Genomic DNA, 19962 nt, shown 5'->3' on the forward strand with positions numbered 1-19962 from the left:
GGTTCCAGCTAAGGTCCTAGATCGGGCCACGGGTAACCACCTCAGCCCATGAGCGCTGGAGGCGGGGTGGAGCAGAAGGATGGCCGGACCGTGGGATCCCAGGGCACCGTGGTCCTGAGAGCCGCTGAATACGAGGAGATCCGGAGACATTGCTCGTGGGCGATGGTCATACACTGGTCCAGCTGGGCTTCCTTACTCCTCAGTTCCTCGGAGAGCCGGCGGACATCATTCAACAGGTCAGCGATCTTTTTTTCCGCTTTCCTTAGTTGGAGATGATGGTCTTCCGGGGACATGGCGGTAGCCATGTAGCATAGCTTAGGTTGGCTAAGAAGCTTTCGCATGATAAACAGAGGGACAAAACCGGATTTTTCCGGGTCACTTCTGTTTAGTTTGTCGTCTGTGTTCGTCTGCGTTTGTGCCACCAAGGCAGTTAGTTTGTCCGCAGAAGTTGTGTGAGTTTAAAAGCTTAAAAGTTTACACAGGAGCGAGCGATTAGCCTAGCCACCAGGCTAAAAACAAACCTGCTAAGCTAATCCATAGAGTCCAGTAGGCCGATAAACTAAAGACCCAAACGCGATGGTTAAAATCTTGACCTCGTTAAAAGATGAAGGTAATACAACCACAGTCTAAAAGTAAGAAGTATAAGAAGTCGCTTTAAAAGTAGAGAAAAACGTTAGTTCATGACAGAGTAACTGGCCGTACGCTCAAAACACGCAAAACGCTGACGCATGCGCAAAACAATGCAACGTTCAACGTTGCATAGGGAGCTTGATAAACAAAATGATGTCACACACTGACATATATTTGAGCAACGTTATCTCGAAAGCTACAGAAAATAAATTTGGCGTTGTTACATTATGTGGAAGGTTATCCACGGAAGATTACTGTAATAATTTTACTTTACACAACAAAATTCCATGATCAGAGATACTTGAGGCTTCAGGAAAGACTACCCTCCTATAACTTAGCTCTGATCCTTTTACTAAATATTTCAAACAACAAACATAATCCATAGTTATTATCTAAAAACTTTTTCTCCAGCATCCAGAGGAGTGAAAAAAAACAATAACACGAGGAAGCTACACAGAAGGCTAATTAGCTCCCTGGTTACCCCTCGCTAGCTCTACAGTGATTCATAGACATATTGTACGGCGTGCTGTAAGGCTCACAGCACTGTGCAGCAGGCTGGCTGCTGGGTTCGAAGTGTAATTAGGAGCCAAACACGCAGAGACACCCATGGAGTCACTGACTGTCACACACAAACGTGCACACAATATGTGCACTGACAGCGAAGCAAAAATTCAATTAAAATTTAAGTTCTTTTCACAGTTTACAAACCAAACATGTGGATCTATACTTCTTTGTTTTGAAGGTTTATCAGCTCATATTTAATGTGAAGAACTTTACGGCCATCTTGATGTCTAAAACAGCTTTATGATAATAATTTTTGATGTATTGCTGCCAATCTTACACTCACCCACATCAGCAGCAGTGCTGAATAACATTCTGAATGTCTTAAAACCAAAACCTATGAAGTTTGAAAATATTTCCTTAAATTTTTCTATAATATTTCACCACATTTCCACAACTTCTTTCTAGCAGTACCAAGCATTTGAATGAAGGAGGCTCAAATCTACACAGAGTGGGAAAATACAAGTAATCCTATCTAATGGACATCCATCTGCATATTTTTTCTTTTTTTTTTGCAAGAGTCCAACCCAAAGCATGCTTCAGTTTTCTGGGAAACTCTACAGTACGTCTCTGTGTTGAAGGTCATTAAAGAAATCGGTGGGAAAAAGCACTTTAATTTTAATGTAAAAACGGTGAAATGGTGTAAGAGACTGACTCAAAGCAGACGTACAGTCACTGTTATAAATGTCACTTTCATACATATTCATGTCAGCATTAACATGCAGCTCAACACACACACAAACCCAGTCTATTAGACACACACTGTTGCGCAGTCACACACATGGAGAGGAAAACACTAAAACAAACAAACAGCATTGCGCATACAAATCCCCCTACGTGGTTACATGTAAAGCTTTAAGTTGATTAATCCATTAGTTGATCAACAGAAATGATCTTCGACAACTTTGATAATAAATAACACTAATTTTTCAATCAAAAAGGTAAAATATTCTCCCGTTTCAGCTTCCTTACCGTGACAGCTGCTTTTCTTGGTCTTATTTGATTTTAAAACTGAATATTTTTAGGTTTTGGACTGTTGTTAGAGCTAAACAAAGAAATTAAAAATCTCATGTTTGGACTTTGGCAAATTTTGATTTCCATTTAGTACAGTTTGTTATGAAAACTTAAAGCAGATCAAATGAAACATGTACAGTGTGTAAAAACATGATCATTATGTGAGAGAAAACTGGGAATAAAATAATTTATTTAAAACTGTACTCAGACTGATACTGGATTTTAGAAGATAATAATGATGTTAATACTTAGTAGTTGAAAAGTCTTTGGATGATTTTGCTCATCTCATGTTATATCTAGTAAAAGTCTTCAGACTTTCATACAGGAGACTGGATTTTCTCCTTTACATTAACCTGTACCACGATGTCTCTCTAACCTTAACCTACTGTCGTTACCATGTATAGATATGTGTGAAAGTGACACTTTTAAAAAGCTGGTGTTAAACTTAAAAATAAATGAGAATAGGCCAGGATTTGGCTGAATTGTGCAGTATTGACTTGTGTGGCCATGGGGTTGTGCATGGCTGCAAAAATCTCACTGAATCATTCCTGAACACAATACAATACTCTGATATACTTAGCATAAATGTTAAAATGGTTAGGTGCGAGTGACCTTGACCTTTGACCACCAACATGTCATCAGTTCATTGTTGAGTCCTAGTGAATGTTTGTGCCAATTTTGAAAACATTCACACAAGATGTTCTTGAGATATGATGTTCACAAGGATGAGACAGATGAGGTCATGGTGGCCTTGACCTTTGATCACCAAAATATAAAAAGCTCATCTTTGAGTTCAAGTGAACATTTGAGCCAAATTTGAAGGAATTCCTTCAAAGCATTTTTGAGATATCGTATGCAGAAGAATGGGATGTACAGATGGACAGACAATCCAAAAACATAATGCCTCAAGCCACAGCCATCGCCGGTGCAAAGGCATTTCATCATTGTCCAAAAATGGACTTCATAAGTGAGAATATGAGCATATGAGCATACAACAGTCTGTGAATGAAGCCCATGCTTCCTCTGTGCAGAACGACTCTGAAGTTAAAACTGATGGACTATGTGGTCTCCAGAGGACAACTTAGAACTCCCACAAAGTCGCAGGTCAGAGGTGGAAATGAAGTTTAAAGTGGACACAAAGCCACAGCTCCTTCCATCCAGCTGTACCTCTCAGCCACAGAAAAACTACATCCTAATGATTTCCCTTCACTTTTCAAAGCCCAACGTGAACTTCAAATGTCTTTTTTTTTCTTCCTCTCACAGCTGCGTTCCACTCTGCTGCGGGCCAGGGGGATGACCTGCGGAGGAGGCCAGAGATTTAGCCCAGATTTCATAGTTCAGACGTTCATCAGAAGAGCCGGCACTGCCCCGCCGCCCGACTGCAGACGCTGCCTCCTCAGCCCGGGACACATCAAGAATACTAAGAGGCTCCTTCACTGAGTCAAGAGGCTGAAAGTAGCTGGGAATGTTTTTTACACATTGTTTGGCATGTGTGGTGGAAATCTTCCAAGTGAATTGAACTGAAAAACTATCCAAAGTATCAAACAGCATTTGACTTCATATAGTATGAGTGAGTATTTTTAATTTCCTGATCTTGTGCAAATGAAATCATCAAAAAATTGCAAAGAGTAGACATCCACATATTATTTGTTGTTTTTGGGAGTTTTCTGTATGGGAAAGTTTTGAGAAGTACTTCCTGGATGTACACTGCCTTACTCCAAATAAGGACTCACTCCTGAATATAAAAGGTCAGTCTCAGGTATCTCTTTATATAAACCTTGATAAAGAGCTGCAAAGATCGAAACCAGTTGATTTTTGATTGTTTTATTAACAACTCATGTAATTAATAAAGGTTTTTAAATAAAAACTTGCGCTGCTGTATGACTGCCACAAGTTTGCTTTTTTTGCATATTATTACTTATTACTTATAACTTGGCTGTTATGAAAAAACTACTTGGATATTGTACTTTTGTAAAAGTCAAGATATACTTGATATACTATCAAATTTATTATACACACTGGTCAAATTAAGAATAACATGTATTATACTAATGGTTTATAATTATTGATTCATAAAAGTGTTCATCACTCTAATGTTGCAGCTAGTATAGTTGGAGCTCATTTTAATAATTTTTAATTTTTTATAATTAACTTATCATTTATATACTGCTGAGTACCCTGTGCCCCATGTACAGTGGCCTCTGCCACCGGTGTATAAATGTGTGTGTGAACGAGTGAATGTGACTCAAAGTGTGAAAGTACTTTAAGTGGTTGAACAACTAGTAAAGTGCTATACAAGTGCAGGTTCATTTAGTGGTGGATGGTGTGAGACCCAGGTGTGACTCCTGCCGAGCTTCAGACCATTGTGTTTTAGCAACCCATGTGTTTTTCCTGCAAGTTTTTAGGCACCAAATGCTGGTGTTTTGCTGTAAACCATCACTGTCCCCAGTGGTGTTAAAGGCATGAAAAGAGGTTATTCATAACTGAGACATTGCTACTTTTCCTGCCAGGATTGTGCTTCCCAAACTGAGCATTCTGAGGCAAAACATTATCATTTTCTAACCATAACCAAGTGTTTTTGTGCCTTAACTTAACCACATGTCGACCATAGCGCTGTTGAAACGTTAAGTATCATACCTATCTGCTAACAAGCAAATGTAACAGATCGGTGATTTGCAGAAACTTACAATGCCTACACTTTTCCTGATGATGGGGTTGTTTTAAGAACTGAAAAATTATAAAACCTATTCTTTGATGCTTAAACTTATCTCTAACTGCAAGCCCTCTGAGAATGAAGAAATGTGTTGTTTGATGTAGATTACGTGACACTGAAGACAAACTTTTGTTGCTCATTATATGAGGCTTTAAAGGCGACTCTTTTTAGTAAAATGTGCTTGATTTCTGATGTTATCCTGTCAATGAATATTTCAAAAGAACCCCGAGCGGTGTCTAACAAAGACGGGGGGTGTAAGCAAAACAACAAACACCTGAAAGAGCTGTAAGGTTCTAAACTGGATAAAAGCCATTTTACAGCCTTGAGTTGGGTTGATTTACCTCAGGGCTTTTATGGATCTGCAAACACTTAATCAGACCAATGAGGACAATCAAGCCTTTATACCAATCAGACATCGGCCACAATAATTAAAACCAATAAAACTCAGGCTAAGGAACTCATTCCAAATAGTACTCACTCATTACCTCTGAGACCAACCTCCTGTCTGCTTTACTGGCTGCTGACAGCAGCGAGGTCCACCAGGGGAAGCCGGAAACTCGGCGCAGACGTGACAGTTCTGCACTCATTAGGATCAACACCGAAGCTACGCTCTGATTGACTGCAATTTCCTGGTTGCTGACTGCATGCAGGTTGTCCCTCTGTGGCAGCTCAGTGGGTATTTGTGTCAATCAGCCCCCACTGAGATCAGTCCCGCCCTGCCAATGACAGGCTGTACAGACTGGTAGGCTGTGACGGGCTTAATGCAGGTCCACAGCACACGGTGGTCCAGATGGATGCACTACAGGTAAACAAGACACTGTCAATAACCTCTATGAGACAACAGCATGACTACTGACATTGTGTACTCTTCAAAGAAGATGTGTTGAACTCTTGTGTCACTCTTCAGCTTTGAAGGGTACAAACACTAAACTCTCAAGTGTTTCCCATCAATCTGAATTGATTTCTCTCAGACAGGCCAGGGTTCACTGGGGTTCTATGTAAAACATCAAGGTTCTATATAGCACCATAAGAGTTCTATATCCTCTACCAAAGAGCCATCTCTCTAAAAAAAGGTTCTTTAAAGTTTCTGTGGGATAACAAAAGAAAGTTTTTATATAAAAAAAACATCTTAAATGAAAATTTACCATGTTCCCAACTGACAAATCAAAATTTTCGATGAGAACCACTCTACATGGACAGTTTGGAACGGTTTTGCTACCAGCGCAGTTTCTTTGTTGGGGTCAGATGTGTCTGTCAAGTCTTCCACAAATTATACTCTATTTAAGATATGTAAGTAGCCTTTTACTTTTTTTAAATCCAAATTTTAGCCATGTTGTAGAAATAACACCACCAGGTAAGTTACAGGCTAGTCAAACTTAAAGGAGAGACAGCTAACGTTAGCTTAGCTATGTAAACATATATATTCAACAAAAACTTCTGAAAATGAGGTAGTGGTGTGCTTGAGGTGTTCTTTAAAAAAAAAAAATCATCACATTTTGCCACTCTGCAGTGGACTTCTGCGTCTATATATTACGCTCTAGGTATCCTTTTGCATCTGCTGTTAACGTTCTGGGATGCTGCTACCATGATGTCAACACAAGCACATGTGCAATGATGCTGAAAGTGCAACAAAAGCACACAGCAACCAACGCTAGTTCACCAACGCCCTCCATGAAAGTCCAGGGTTTGCTGGATCCATCAACCACTTCTCCCGCCTGCCCTATAAGGACCTTCGTGGTCCTTACATGACGTAGTTACCGGCAGCGTTTCAAACTGACACCATCGTGCGGCATATCATGCAAATGTGACAAGTTCTGTCCAGCCATGTATTCAACTGACCTGGACAATGGACACATCATGCTGCCGCGGCAGGTGCTATCCAATCGTCCGCTGGCATTTAGCAACACTGCAACCGTTCCAGTTCCCCCCCGTGTTCTCAGCTGAGCCATCCAGCGGCATATCACATAGATACAAAAGGTGGCTTTTGGCTTTGGTATCTTAAGCACTGGAAAAGCGAATGATGACAGGCTGGTACATCCTACAAATCCATGATATAATTATCATGACAGGCCTTATTGTTGATATAAAAGTATCGCAGCTACTTTATCTTGAGGTATGTTTGTTTCATCCACATCAAATATATTAGCTCGGAAGACAAACAGTCTGTAGCTGTAAACTGAGGCTGAAACATTCTTAGCACACCGACAAACAAAACTCTTGGATGGATAAAAAAATAGACAAACAACTTGTTGGGAGCACAACTTATGTCTAAAAAAAAAATTCTGAATCCTGAATTGAAGTCATCGTATCAACAAGCAGCTGCCCTGCTTAAGAGTCCTGGATCAAGATAGACTGTACACCTGCAGCAGCACCATATTAAACTAAAAACAGAGACACAGGAAGATGTTACCCCTCTAATTTTGCACTCATTTTCTTACAACAGGCTTTTCCCTCCTCTCCTCTAAATAGGGTAAATCTCAATTTGGATAATTTGTTCCAATTACCAGCGAATCAATGAGCAAAAACAAAAAAAAAAAGCATGATGAAGCTTAAGGGAGCTTCTAATCCAAATCTCTAATTGAAGGCTGACATTTTTCAAAGGGAAATACAACAGCAGCCTTGTGTTTGTAAGGATGTTACACTCTCCATACACACATATACTGTACACACACTGAGACAAAAACACACTCAAACTGCTGTTGCCTTGGAGATGAAGACACTCTTTCTGTGTCTCTCCTCTGCAGTTTGGATTGAAAAGGACATGCAACATGTCATTCAGTGTGATGAAACTGGATGATGAAACCTTCAGCAGGTCAAATTCACTGTGGAGCCTAATTAAGATGTGTTTAAGGAGTGCTGAAAACTCCTCAACATTAAAACAGCCAGTTCTTCAGCACCATGCACTGTATCAGAGGAACTAATGTTAAAAATATTGAGGTGCACTACATAAACAACACTTTACCCTCCGGCTCTGGGTCCTCATGTGGTCAAGTTTATTAATTCTTTTAAAAGTGGAATTTAGCATTAAAATTCTATAACCCAGATTAAAAAAAACTGAGAGAAAATGTTTTTGATTGCAAATGGAAGAAATGGATGATCTATGACACAGTAGAAAAACCTTTTGGACTGACTGATGTATGAACTTCAAGTATTATGGTTGGATATGAAAAGGGCATCCTTGAAAAGCTCAGTGTTCACATGTAAAAGTGAAAGGTTGCACCTGTGTACCTTCACTCTAGATTGTGTTAGACATTTAATTGTAACAAAATGCTGAAGGGCAGTTGTGAAATGTTTTATGTTAATCTTCTTGCCACCTGGATTCAAAGTTAAAATAAATCCTCCCCCTGTGGAATGAAAGACTTGGCCACTGGGTTCTTGAAACCGAATTAAAAGCCCAATTATAAACTTGACATCTGTGGCAAAGAGGAAATGAGCATTCTTCTGTGCTGATAAATGGACATTTTTCAGACTTCTGTTCTGTGTGTAAGACTCTTTGCTTCACTTCCTGGCTTTCATGAGGCTTTTTTCCTTTCAGAAGCACAGATATGAATTACTTTTCTATGTTTCATTATTCACATTACACACATGAAACAGCTCTTCCATAATGAGGTACTGCATACATGAGGACCACCCCACTGTTGCCATGAGAGCACATTATGATTCAAATGATGAGGAGAAAGAGGAGATCCCAGTGCTGTGACAGACACAAACTGCAGCGATCTGTTATGGTTCCCTGTAATTCTGGAGATTAATGCTGTCAAAGAAAACCTGCAGCTAATAATTTATTTTTAAAATCCTCTCAGTGGGAGATGATAAAGTACATAGATACAGATTCATCTAAGAGTGTAATAAGTAAGATCTGTGCGAGCCAGAGGCCCAAACAATTCACTACAGATTTAGCAGATTAATCTCAACCAGCGATCCAACACGTTCTTACTGCCGACTCATTAAATACTGGCACTTGGTCAAAGTCGTATGAACATGTGGAAACATAGCGTCCACTGCCCATCCTCTGATCTTCACAGGTTAACAAACGTTAGCCTAAGCTGCTTTCCACTGTGCACCAGCCATGTGGGGTGGAAGCTAGCCAGTGGCACCGCTAATTTGCAATTATTGCCAGGAACACCGTCCTAGTGACAGGACGAGGTGGACAGGTTGTTCACCCTCCTGTCTTACCCTAGGTCGCCCCTCGAGTAAGTGACTTGAGTGACTTTAGCACTCTTAACTATGACAGCACCAGATTAGAGGGTGGGTAATGAATACTATGTTTCCAAATATTAATGCTGCTAACCGTGCTAACACTACTAACACTGCTTACTGTGTGCAGCTTAAAATTAAGCCAATTACTCACCAGGCAACTTAGGGTAAAACTGAAGGGTGGGCACAATGTTTCAACAGCAACACTGTTGGGTTGGGACACAGTTACGAGTGGTAAATACCAAATAACCGGCGCCACTAGATAGCTCCCACCTGGTGTGCAGTCCAGAGAAGCCAAGGCTAACTAACCAGTGTAGATTAGATGGTGGGTAATAAACACTGTGTTTCCAAATGTTCATGCTGCTGACCAACTGTCTGTCTCCCACCAGAAACCAGTGCTGTGCTGTGCGGTAAACTAGCACGCGGTTTCTTGTTAGTGTTAGTATAGCAGGAGAAACATGTTCCTATGTACTCGCATGGCGTTTTTTTGTGACCTGTTTTTTCAGAACCCTAATGGTGTCTAGTCAAGAATTTCACTTGTTGCAGAGCACAACTCATGGGGTTCGTATGGAAGTCATCTTAAATTTATGCCCAAGCCTACGGCAAAAATCACAGATTTTCATTACTCCTAAACCAGACAATATACGAAGATGAACCAATTTTTCATTAAATTCCAGGAAGACACCAGGAATCAAATTGAAATGTAATTGACATCGTATAACCACTCTTTATTGATTCAAAAAACTGGCACATTTTTAGGCTCATAAGTATATCACTTCTGCTATTTTGCTTTACAGTGGTTTTCTGCAATTGCCAAATTAAGCTAGTTTATTCTCTTACATCAAGAGTAGCAAAACAAACTTAAAGACTGACGTGCCGCCGGTCAAAAATATTCTCTGTGGTTAATTGGATAACTGCTAACTGTTGACTTCCCTTCCGTACTCATCGAACTATGACGCTCTGGGTATCCCTTCAGCGTCAGTTTTAGATGCTCAAGGACAGCGTGTCAATTTATGTCCCTTAACTACGTACAGCATCCTATCAAAATAAACTAAGAATGTAGGTAAAAAACATTGTCTCTTTATTAGGTTTAGGCAACAAAAGAATCTGATTAGTTTAAGAAAAAATGTCATGGTGTGCCTTAAGATTTTAGGTTTGTGACTTACTTTTCCTACATTGTTTTTGTATTTCTTTTTCTTCTTCGTTTGTGACAAATAAGTTTTGAGTTTTGGCACCTCATTTCCCATCATGCTGAGAAGTATACTGATGCCAGGGAGGGTTTTTTTTTGTTTGTTTTTTGGTTTTTTGGTTTGTTTGGGTTTTTTTTGTTTGTTTTTTGGTTAGCTGTGGATAGTTCCAATCAAGACTGACTGGAATCATCTGGGTAGGCAGTATTGCCAGATTTGATCGATGAAAAGTAGCTAAATTAGAATTTTAAAACTGTAGATTATCTTAAAAGAAATTATTTTTCCAATACTTTACTTTGTAGAACTTTAAAAAAACAAAAATTGGAGGAGAAATTCCTTGAAGTAGGGGCAAGAAAAACCTTGAAACTGGCATTAGAGGAAAGCAGTGTGCAGCAGCACTTTGAGGTGACATGTGGAGGTGGTGGGTGAGCTCCTGAGTTTGACTGATGTGTAAATCAATACATCCAGACATAGAAACTTCTGTTGGACTTAAAAATATACTATGTTTCCTCCCCCTAAATGAGATACCATCAGAAAGGTTCTCAAATCTAGCTTACTTGTGCATTAAGAGGTTGTTGTTGATCAACCAAGAATTGTTGTTTTTGATCATTTGGATCTGTCAGTATTTTGCCTGAAAGATGTCATCAGCCAGTGTTAGTTTAATGCATTATTATTATTATTATTATTATTACTATTAATATTATTATTCAGAACTCTAGGCTTCTGTTTGGAGATCATGCTTTTTCTTTCTTAAAGATATTGTCCTCTTTTACTATATGCACGGTTTCTACAGCTTAAGACAAGGTAGATTTCAGACTTATTAGGACTTTTTAATGCCACACAGAACTAAGTTCAAGACCAATTTTCTAATAACCAAAATTAATAAAGACCTGTTTTTTGCCCAGTGAAAATGTTAGACTATCAACATCAAATGTTGGAAAAAATATTTTTTTTAGAGTGGAACACATGGAAGATAATCAACATATTATATTATCATACAAATATCTATTTGGTTTATTTAGTTTACAAACATGTGAGATTCCACTGCTTGGATTCCCCTCATGAAAAGTTTAAGAAGAGAAATTTATCATATTATTTAACAAAAAAATAGATGTTACCAATTATTTTGAGAGTTTACAGTGCAACATTAGAAAAAAAGGTTCATAAAACCCTACTTCCCATGTCTGAGCATTTATAAGACTTACCAAGATTAATTTAAGTCAATTCAATACTAATTAAGGCTTTATTTTTTAGATTCTTTTTAAGGATCCAATAGAACTCTGTATATATAATGAAGATGACCTTACGTATGTCAATGAGAAATATATTTCTTATGGTCTCTAAAAATTCCCCCACCCCAGACTACACGCCCGTAAAGGCTAGGCTACAGGCTTAGTCCCAAGTTTACCCTGTAAGACACTTTTGATGCCTTATTTTAATCCTTTGCGATGTGAAAACATCAAGTTCTTAAAAAATTCTAAGGCATAAGTACTGCTCATACTGTAGGTCAAAGTGGTCAAAATCACCAGACTTTAAACACTAGACTGATTCATGTAAGAATTTGTGTTGTGTATGTTTTATGATTATAATAACGTATACATTTCATGACCTCTTTGGGCTACTTTTCTTCATTTGCATACAGTATTTTGGTGTATCTAGAGCTCTTTTCTAAGCCTTTGAATTGGCTTGCAATTGAAAAAAAAATGTTTGCAAAGATAAAATGTATTTTGCCAACAAAAAAACTAAAAACTTGAATTACAAAAAACTGAATACTGCTCAAACTTTGCTCTATTACAAACCTCAGTAAGTCATACAGAGTTCAGTACAAAGCCTGTTACTACAAGCAAGACCTTGAGGGGACTCTGCAGGTACTTACACTCCCAACTTCAGAATGCCAAGAAAGGGCTAATTTATGTTCAACATTGAGTAGGTATACAAAGATGGATGGAGGCTTCTGGTGTTAATTTTTTCTCACAGTCTGTATTTTTGCACGTTTTCTGAAAGTTTACGGGTACGAACGAAATGGAGCAGAACTGCCTGAGATCGTGGGGGCAGTATGATATAGTTCAAAGGAGATACGACCGTAGGAGACAATGAAGACTTTTAAAAAAGGGAAAAATGGAACAAATCATTAAAAGGCACATTTTTATAACCTTTCCACCAGTTTCTGATTTGTTGTGTGAAACCTTTGACTCTAGTGCCATCCATGGCTGTATCTATGCTAACAAAAAGGTCACATAGGGAGTAAGAGGTCACTGACAATACAAAGTTTAGCGGACGTATTGTATCTATCCTCTCATGTAAAGGGAGCATACATAAGTAAGACTTATGTGTTATAACATTAAAGGAAATTGACTCCAGTTTTTGTTACTCTAAATGCACATGCACAAAAAAACACCAAAGCAGAACATTAAACAAATAAATGAAAATACTGGTCCCCGGTGGTCTTTGACTTAATCCTGCCAGAAATTTACTTCCTGCAGGTGAAAACTCTAATTCTTGCTCTTTTAAAAGACTGTTGAGTTAGATTTTTACCATCTGATATTCATACAACGCTACCATAATGATCAATGAGTTGAAGGATAGGAGCTGATATCACACTTCCCAACACAGATAGGGTCTGACAAACTTACTCATCAAGTTATTCCTGTGCACAGGCATTAGGAAAAAACTTTGTTGAGAAAACAAACTTGAGCAGATTTGTGTTGTTTTGACAGAGATTTGTGTGCTAATGGGAGTTTAACACAGGAGGTATTGACCGATTCTCAGAGAGGCCCTGTTGTTCAAACACCTCAATTAGCTGACAGCTTGTGAGCAGAGAAATGTCAAAGTATAATGGATTCTGTAATAAGCTCTTTAGGATCTGAAGTGAGAAAGATTTATCATAATTGAGGAGGTGCTTTTCAAAATGTTGGATCTGGAAGGATGGAGTCTGTCTGGGGAGTGAATGGGGGGTTCAGTTGGGGTTTTGGCAGCAACAGGGTGTTACTTATGTTTTTTTTGATAGGTGGAGCTCTGTGTGTGTATATATACACATATTCATCTCATCTTTACCTGAGAACCACAAAAAAATGTACAGTACTGAACATTGATGAAAGGCTAGCTGTTACCCATGAATCCTTATGCAATCAAGTGAGCTACCAAATGCTAAATCACAGCGTGGCACCTGAGTATAACAGCGAGGTGAACTATTTAGTTAACATTTCCCTTCTACTGAAACATGTTGGCAAATTAGATGGACAAGTGTACTTATATTGCATGAGCCACAATGGATCGTTTTGTAACTTCAGCGAGAGACTGTGACACACCGTCCATCTCAGAAACCACCAGCGAAAGTGCAGTAGGCGAGGCAAATGCACCTAGCCATGCTACAACTGACTTAGCAGATACAGGCAAATGCAAAGGAAAGAAGATCAAAAAATACTCAAAATATTGTCTATGTACATCAGTTTTATACAACACATGTAGTAGGGGGTCCCTGCTCCATCTCTCTTCAAGCTAAGGGTTCCTCAGCCTGAAAAACATTGAGGATGCTAGCCCTAACGAGTATTTGGGGCAACAAGAGGGTGTGTGCAATACCGAGTCAAAATAAATTTCGAGCCTTTCAGGGGACTTGTTGACAATATCAATATCAAGAATATAGACCAGACTGAACTCACAAGCATGTGCTTCCTGCTGTCATCTGAAGAAAGTAACACTACATTGTCTTCTGCAGCATTTAAATTGTTTGTGTAATCTCTAACAATGTTTAATTTAACTGTAAGTATTGTCAATTTGAACCGGCTCTGAATAAACTGATAAATAAACAGATGTCTGGAGCACTACATCATTTTTAGGGAAATTACACTGTCGGGCTGCAGTCATCGTGAATTATTTACTAGCTTCCACTGCTACACTGATAAAGAGAAGACAGTAAGAAAGAGTAGACGCTAAACAAGCCGGCTGCATTCAGACAGGTCAGACTCTGCAGGACAAAGACCTCGTTCAGGGATTTGAATTTCTTCAGTATTTTTTCATTTTTTCAGAGTCAGAGAAATACCTTTTCCTTAAAAATATGATCCCCTGCTGTTGTCATGAATCTGTAATCTTCCGTCAAAAAATAATGCTGCTGTCAGTAGGAGGAGTTCAATATTTTGCTTAAAGGTATAATATGTAGTGTTTTCTGAAAAAATAATGTATGTACTTATACAGTAGTAATCCCTTTCAAAAATCAATTACGACCACAAAGTGTGGTAGTGTATTTATCTACGGGGATTGTGCCCTCTGCTTGTATTTTTCTATATAATTCTTATTTTGCTGTGTTTTGGATGTTCCTAGTGACAGGGCGCAAGTAAGGTGGAGACTACATCAAAAGGGAGCAGCCAGGTGCCAGACTATAAGCAGGATGCATCAAAAAGGAAGCTTCAAGGACATAGTGCCGAAAAACCCGAAATATAGTAATGGGTAAGCTTTCACTTTCACTGGTAATACTATTTACAAATAGTGCTGTTTCCCACACATATGAGTGTGGCAGCAGCTGACGACAGGGGAGCAAACGCAGCACAGGCTGAGCTCTCCATGAGGTCTTTTTTCCTTAGCAGCAGTTTATCTCTGATCTGATCTGATGAGATTGATGGATGGGAGGAGCAGCTGTTTGTAAGTGAAGGCAAACTTTTAGTCCTAGCGAAATGGACTGTTACTTTTTCCTTTAAATGCGACTGATGTTGTGCTGTTCCATCTATGCCTAGATTACACTCTGACCGTGTGGTGTTACCAACTGGTAGTGGTTAACGGTATATATACGTATATTCCAATAGTGCACCTAGTAAACAGTAAACCTAAAAAATAGGAAATCTATTTGTGGTGGCAGATGTTGTAATAATAGTAGCCCAATACAAATAAATGAGTGTGTGGGGAAACCCTGGACTTGACGCTTCCGGTCAACTGTTGGATGTTAGCGTTAGCAAACAGTTTAACAGATACTGCAGCCTTTCTGCCTTTAAGCGTAAAGGATTCATTCACTATGAGCGCCAAAAAAAACAAACAGCTCTCCATTTCAAATATTACGAATATTTGTACGTTGCACTGGTACTTGCAAAATGTGACTAAATAGTAGCAGTAGTAGTAGCAGTAGTAGTAGCAGTAGTAGTAGCTTTGCAAATATACATGCCTCACGTGCTCACACTACCACCACTACCACTCATTAAGATAGACTGTTTTACTTGATGATTAATTCTCTGTAAGCTATAAACAAACTAACAGCTCTCCAGTTCTTATAGTACTGGTATTTGCAAATTGCAGTAGTGATCCATGGTGGCAAAATGTGACAAAATATTCATGGCCTGGAATCTTGCAAATGCCTTGCTTTAATTGTTTGTCTGCGAGACAGAGAGAGCCTTGGGAGAGACCAAGGGAACCCGAATGCCAGTGACTTATAAAAGTAACGTGACAATTTATACTCAATGACATCTACAGTCATCATAAGAAACATTTTGCACCACAACATATTGCCAACAACATTTGCAGAAAAGGATACTTCACTGCAAATCTCCAGGTCTGCTCATATGACATCAGAGGATGTTGCTAAGTACTGCCTGATCAAGCTGTTAACTCATCGTGGTCACACATGCAACCAAAGTAACTTTCATCAGACTCTTTTTTCAGTGGCTGCATAATAAATGTAAACATAGAGATAAATGTACACAACACAAAGTAATTGGCCTGCAGTACCTTACTGCTAATGATAAATGATATAAACATGCTTTGGTTTGTCAGTGTTTAAATCAAAAGTTTCAGGAAATAAGAGCCAGCCAGTAGTGGTGTTCAGCTTTCACTCAGCCTGCAGTCCCACAGAGCCAGGACTGTGAGAGAGACAGCGCACCAATGTAACCCATTAAAAAACACAACATTTTCTCACATTTACTCTTTCTTTTTCTAAGTGATTAATATGTGGCTGCAAATGCTTAGATGCCAGAATAATAACAATTCTCCAACTCAGAGATTCAGATTCAGAGACCCAGATTCACGCTGCTGCACTACCAGTCCAGTGCCTCAAACTTGCATACACGAGCTGAGACCTGACCTGAGATCTGATCGTAGCCTCTGCTCACAGCTGCAGTTTTAAATGCCGAGCTTTGCATGGAAATGCCCGAACACCCACTTCTGTGGTGTACGTTCTTTTTATAAATGAGGGCCAAGTTGTCCAGAAGAGCAACTCTGATGGGAATTTTTCACAGCTTCCAGACTCAGAAACTTGCCAAATAATCAGAAAAAAAACACTGAGATATTAATAGGCAATAATAGCGATACTTACTAAATCATTAACAGTTCATTGAAAACATTATGTTAAACACTAAAAAGTTGCCTCAAGAAATTAAATTAAATTAAGTATTTTAAACAAACAAAGGTGTTCTGATTATACGATCATTATGTCATTCTGTCCCCTAAGTCCTCATATCTTTAAATAAGAAAAAAACAAAAACTACTGAATAAACACATTGATGTCCCCACTTCTGTATTTCCAAACTAAACAGATGAGCTATGGTGCCACTGCCAACCTCGTTTAGTGGTTTCATGACCTCTGACCCCCCCTCCAGGGGAAACGGTCCCACTTGGTGTCACAGTGCTCTACGAATACTCTTGTGCTCCTCTTCTCAAGCAGCTGTTTACGCTTCTCAAAGTCTAATTTATGTATCTGCGAACATTGTTGTTGCTCCATCAGCCTCCAGGGTCACTGCCGACAATGTCAGGGAATACTAATAGCATGCAAATCCTTTTAATTATACATTGTTTATTCCTCTTTCCCTCAAGCTATAGTTTGATTGCAGAGTCCGTGTCCTCCTTTAGTTGGATGAGGAGCAGCCTGAGAGGTGCAGTGAAGCCTGGGTCAGGCCAGAGTGGACCGCTCATGCTGAATCCAAACACGATGAATCTGTGTTCAGTGCTGTGGGTGTTTTAAGCAGGGCAGCTGTTGTGTTATAAAACTGGTTTTCCTGCTTAGATCTGTTATTTATGGGTTTATGTTTTATGATGTTTTATGAGTTTTCACTGTTGAAATCCAACAGTCTACCACTATAATAAATTTTATGCCAATCAAACTTGTCAATTCCACTTAAGACGGTTGAAGCTCAAAATGCACATCCTCTGATAGTTAGGAAATTAATAGCTGCCTATATTGCGATCCCACAATACATGATTACATTTTAAAATAATCTGACCTGGAGGTAACCTGCATCAGTGGAGAAAAAAAAACTTTCTTCAAAGCCACTAGTTGCAGGATTTGACAATCTCTGACTTTCCCTTGAAGTAATAGTATTGGAATAGACAACCCACAGAATCCGAGGCACAGACAGTAAGCATGAAAGGCTGAAAGTAACAGATTGCGCCAGCTTTCACTGGGGCAGCTTGTTTCTCTACTTACAAAAAATATTCAAGAATACTTTGAAAGAACACATTCAAAGTTGACATTTTCTCATAATTCTATACAGCGGATGCATATTTCAAAATTAAAATACTCTAAATATAGCTTTGACCACCAAATGTTCCAGTTTTTATGAAAAAGACATTCAGTTCATGGTTGCTGCCAGCACTACGTTCATAAGGACCTTCATCATCATCAGACATCCTGACAAAAGCTCACTAGTCAAATTTTACACCTCTATAAAACTTGGTTCTAAGGGTGACAAAAGCCAAAAGGGCAATTTATAGCACAATAGCATTTAATACCTGAACCATGATTGAAGAAAATCTTTCTTTGCTTCAAGTTATTACAAAATCCTTTGATACTTTCATTTCAAAGCCAAAAGAGGCCCTTGTGTCTAAGTGAAAGTTTGTGCAAAAAGTTTGGGAAACAGCCTCAAGGCCATCCTCAGATATTGCGTTCACAAGAATGAGGCAGATGCAAGGTCACAGTAACCTTGACTTTTGAACACCAAATTCGATTCAGCTCATTGTTGAGTCCCAGTGAATGCTTCCGCCAAATTTGAAGAAATTCCCTGAAGGTTTTCTTGATATCGCGTTTACAAGAATAAGACAGATGAGATGCCAGTGACCTTGACGTTTGACCTATGACCACCAAATTCTGATCAGTCTATCCTTGAGTGAAAGGATAGTCCAATTCTCTCGAGGCGTTTTTGAGATATTGCGTTCACAAGAATGGGCTCTAATAAAATCTAAATCTACTAATGTCTTGCAATTTACGGAACACTTTGAACCAAACCAACCAACCAACCAACCAAGAAATCAAATCAATTTCCTCGGGTTAAAAGGTTTAAATACTAGTACTAATACTTAAAAGGTGTCTGAATGCAGCACAAGAAAAGTGATGTCAATCAGGTTTCAAAGGGATAACCTGTATCTGTATGATAATCTTGCCAGAAAAGATATACAAGGCAAATTAAAATACTAGGTGCACTAATGTCGACATGCACACACTTTTAAATACATGCAAATAATACAGGACCGCCATGAAGTATTCCTTTGCAGGCTCACTACTGGTTAAAATTTCCACAAGGTCCCTTTAAAGAATGGACATTAACCCTAAGGGCATTGTAGACAAGGTGTCACAGCACGCTAAAGCAAGGTACTTAAACTGAATTACTGCTCCGTGTCAGACAGAGTATTGGGACTGTGTTTGTAGGCAGGAGGCTCAGAGGAACAACAAGCCTGCTCAGCAAATCTTCTCAGTGAAAAACAAAGGTTAAACAAGCAGCCAGAGATGAGGCATTCATCCTCTGCTGACTCAGACTGTCTGTGTTACTGCTGACCTTGGTCGCTGCAGGGGAAAAGGCCGCTGCACACATCTCACCTGGAGAAATGACATTAAGTTGCAATACTCCTGGTCAATACCTGCTGGCAGTCTTTGGACAATTTTGATGGATATTAACCTTTTAAATTGGCATTACGGATGTAAACTGGATCAACTTGTCACCTGAAGCATTTTCCCCAATTTGGTTTTCATGTTAAAACCGCAGTTTAAAGCTCAGCTTGTGCCACTGCACACAACATTGAGTTCAGGTCAGCACATTCAGGAAGGTCTACGCTCCCATTTAACCACTCAAATGTAAAACTATTAAGGCAACAGAGGATGGAGTTAATTTTTTTTCCACCTTAAAGAAAGTGAACTTAGAACCTGGCCTTATTTATCTATTTTTTAATGGTTAATCACAGTTGTGGGTAAATGAAAACAGTACGCAAGTTTAAGTGTTGTTACTTTATAATTATATTGACTCCAGCAGAAGTAAAAGTAATGTACTACTTGACGAAGCATAAAAGACTATCTTGTAAAAAACTACTTCAGTCCTCAAAAGAGAGGCTTGGACACAGTCACTGCATTGTGTCTGTGTGTGTGTGTGTGTGTGTGTGTGTGTGTGTGTGTGTGTGTGTGTGTGTGTGTGTGTGTGTGTGTACAGGCTCATCTTATTGCTCGCTGTTGGACAATCAATTAAAGCTCAGCTAAATAGCTTATGAACATTATGTATCCAAACATCTCTAAATGTGACAGTAAAAGTAGCTAGAAGTAGCCTGCAGTAATCTCCAACACAGCTACTCATAGATGTTCAATTATTTTTTTAAAAATTACCCAAGTGCATGTAACAAAGTAAATGTAATGCATAACTGCATCACTACCACTTGTTAATTATCCATAGTTGTGTTTTTAAAATAAAACTTCATTTGTGGTGA

At 39.0% G+C, this 19962-nt stretch overlaps 1 protein-coding gene across 2 annotated transcripts in view; it reads right to left on the reverse strand.

Annotated features, from left to right (window-relative positions):
- mei4 (meiosis-specific, MEI4 homolog (S. cerevisiae)) overlaps positions 1 to 19962 on the reverse strand; it is a 112380-nt gene that overhangs the window by 6515 nt on the left and 85903 nt on the right. The window contains exon 6 of one of the 2 annotated variants that reach the window (XM_088089700.1): positions 1720 to 3503. The exons of the other annotated variant lie outside the window; for it this stretch is intronic. Within the exon in view, the coding sequence (XP_087945826.1) occupies positions 3438 to 3503 (66 nt within the window). The 3' untranslated portion in view covers positions 1720 to 3437. Of the gene's footprint in view, positions 1 to 1719; positions 3504 to 19962 lie in introns of those variants that run through there. 2 annotated transcript variants of the gene reach the window in all.

This window comes from Plectropomus leopardus, chromosome 16 (genome assembly GCF_026936395.1).
Source record: "Plectropomus leopardus strain MGB_pleo_1.0 chromosome 16, ASM2693639v1, whole genome shotgun sequence".
Lineage (NCBI taxonomy): Eukaryota > Metazoa > Chordata > Actinopteri > Perciformes > Serranidae > Plectropomus > Plectropomus leopardus.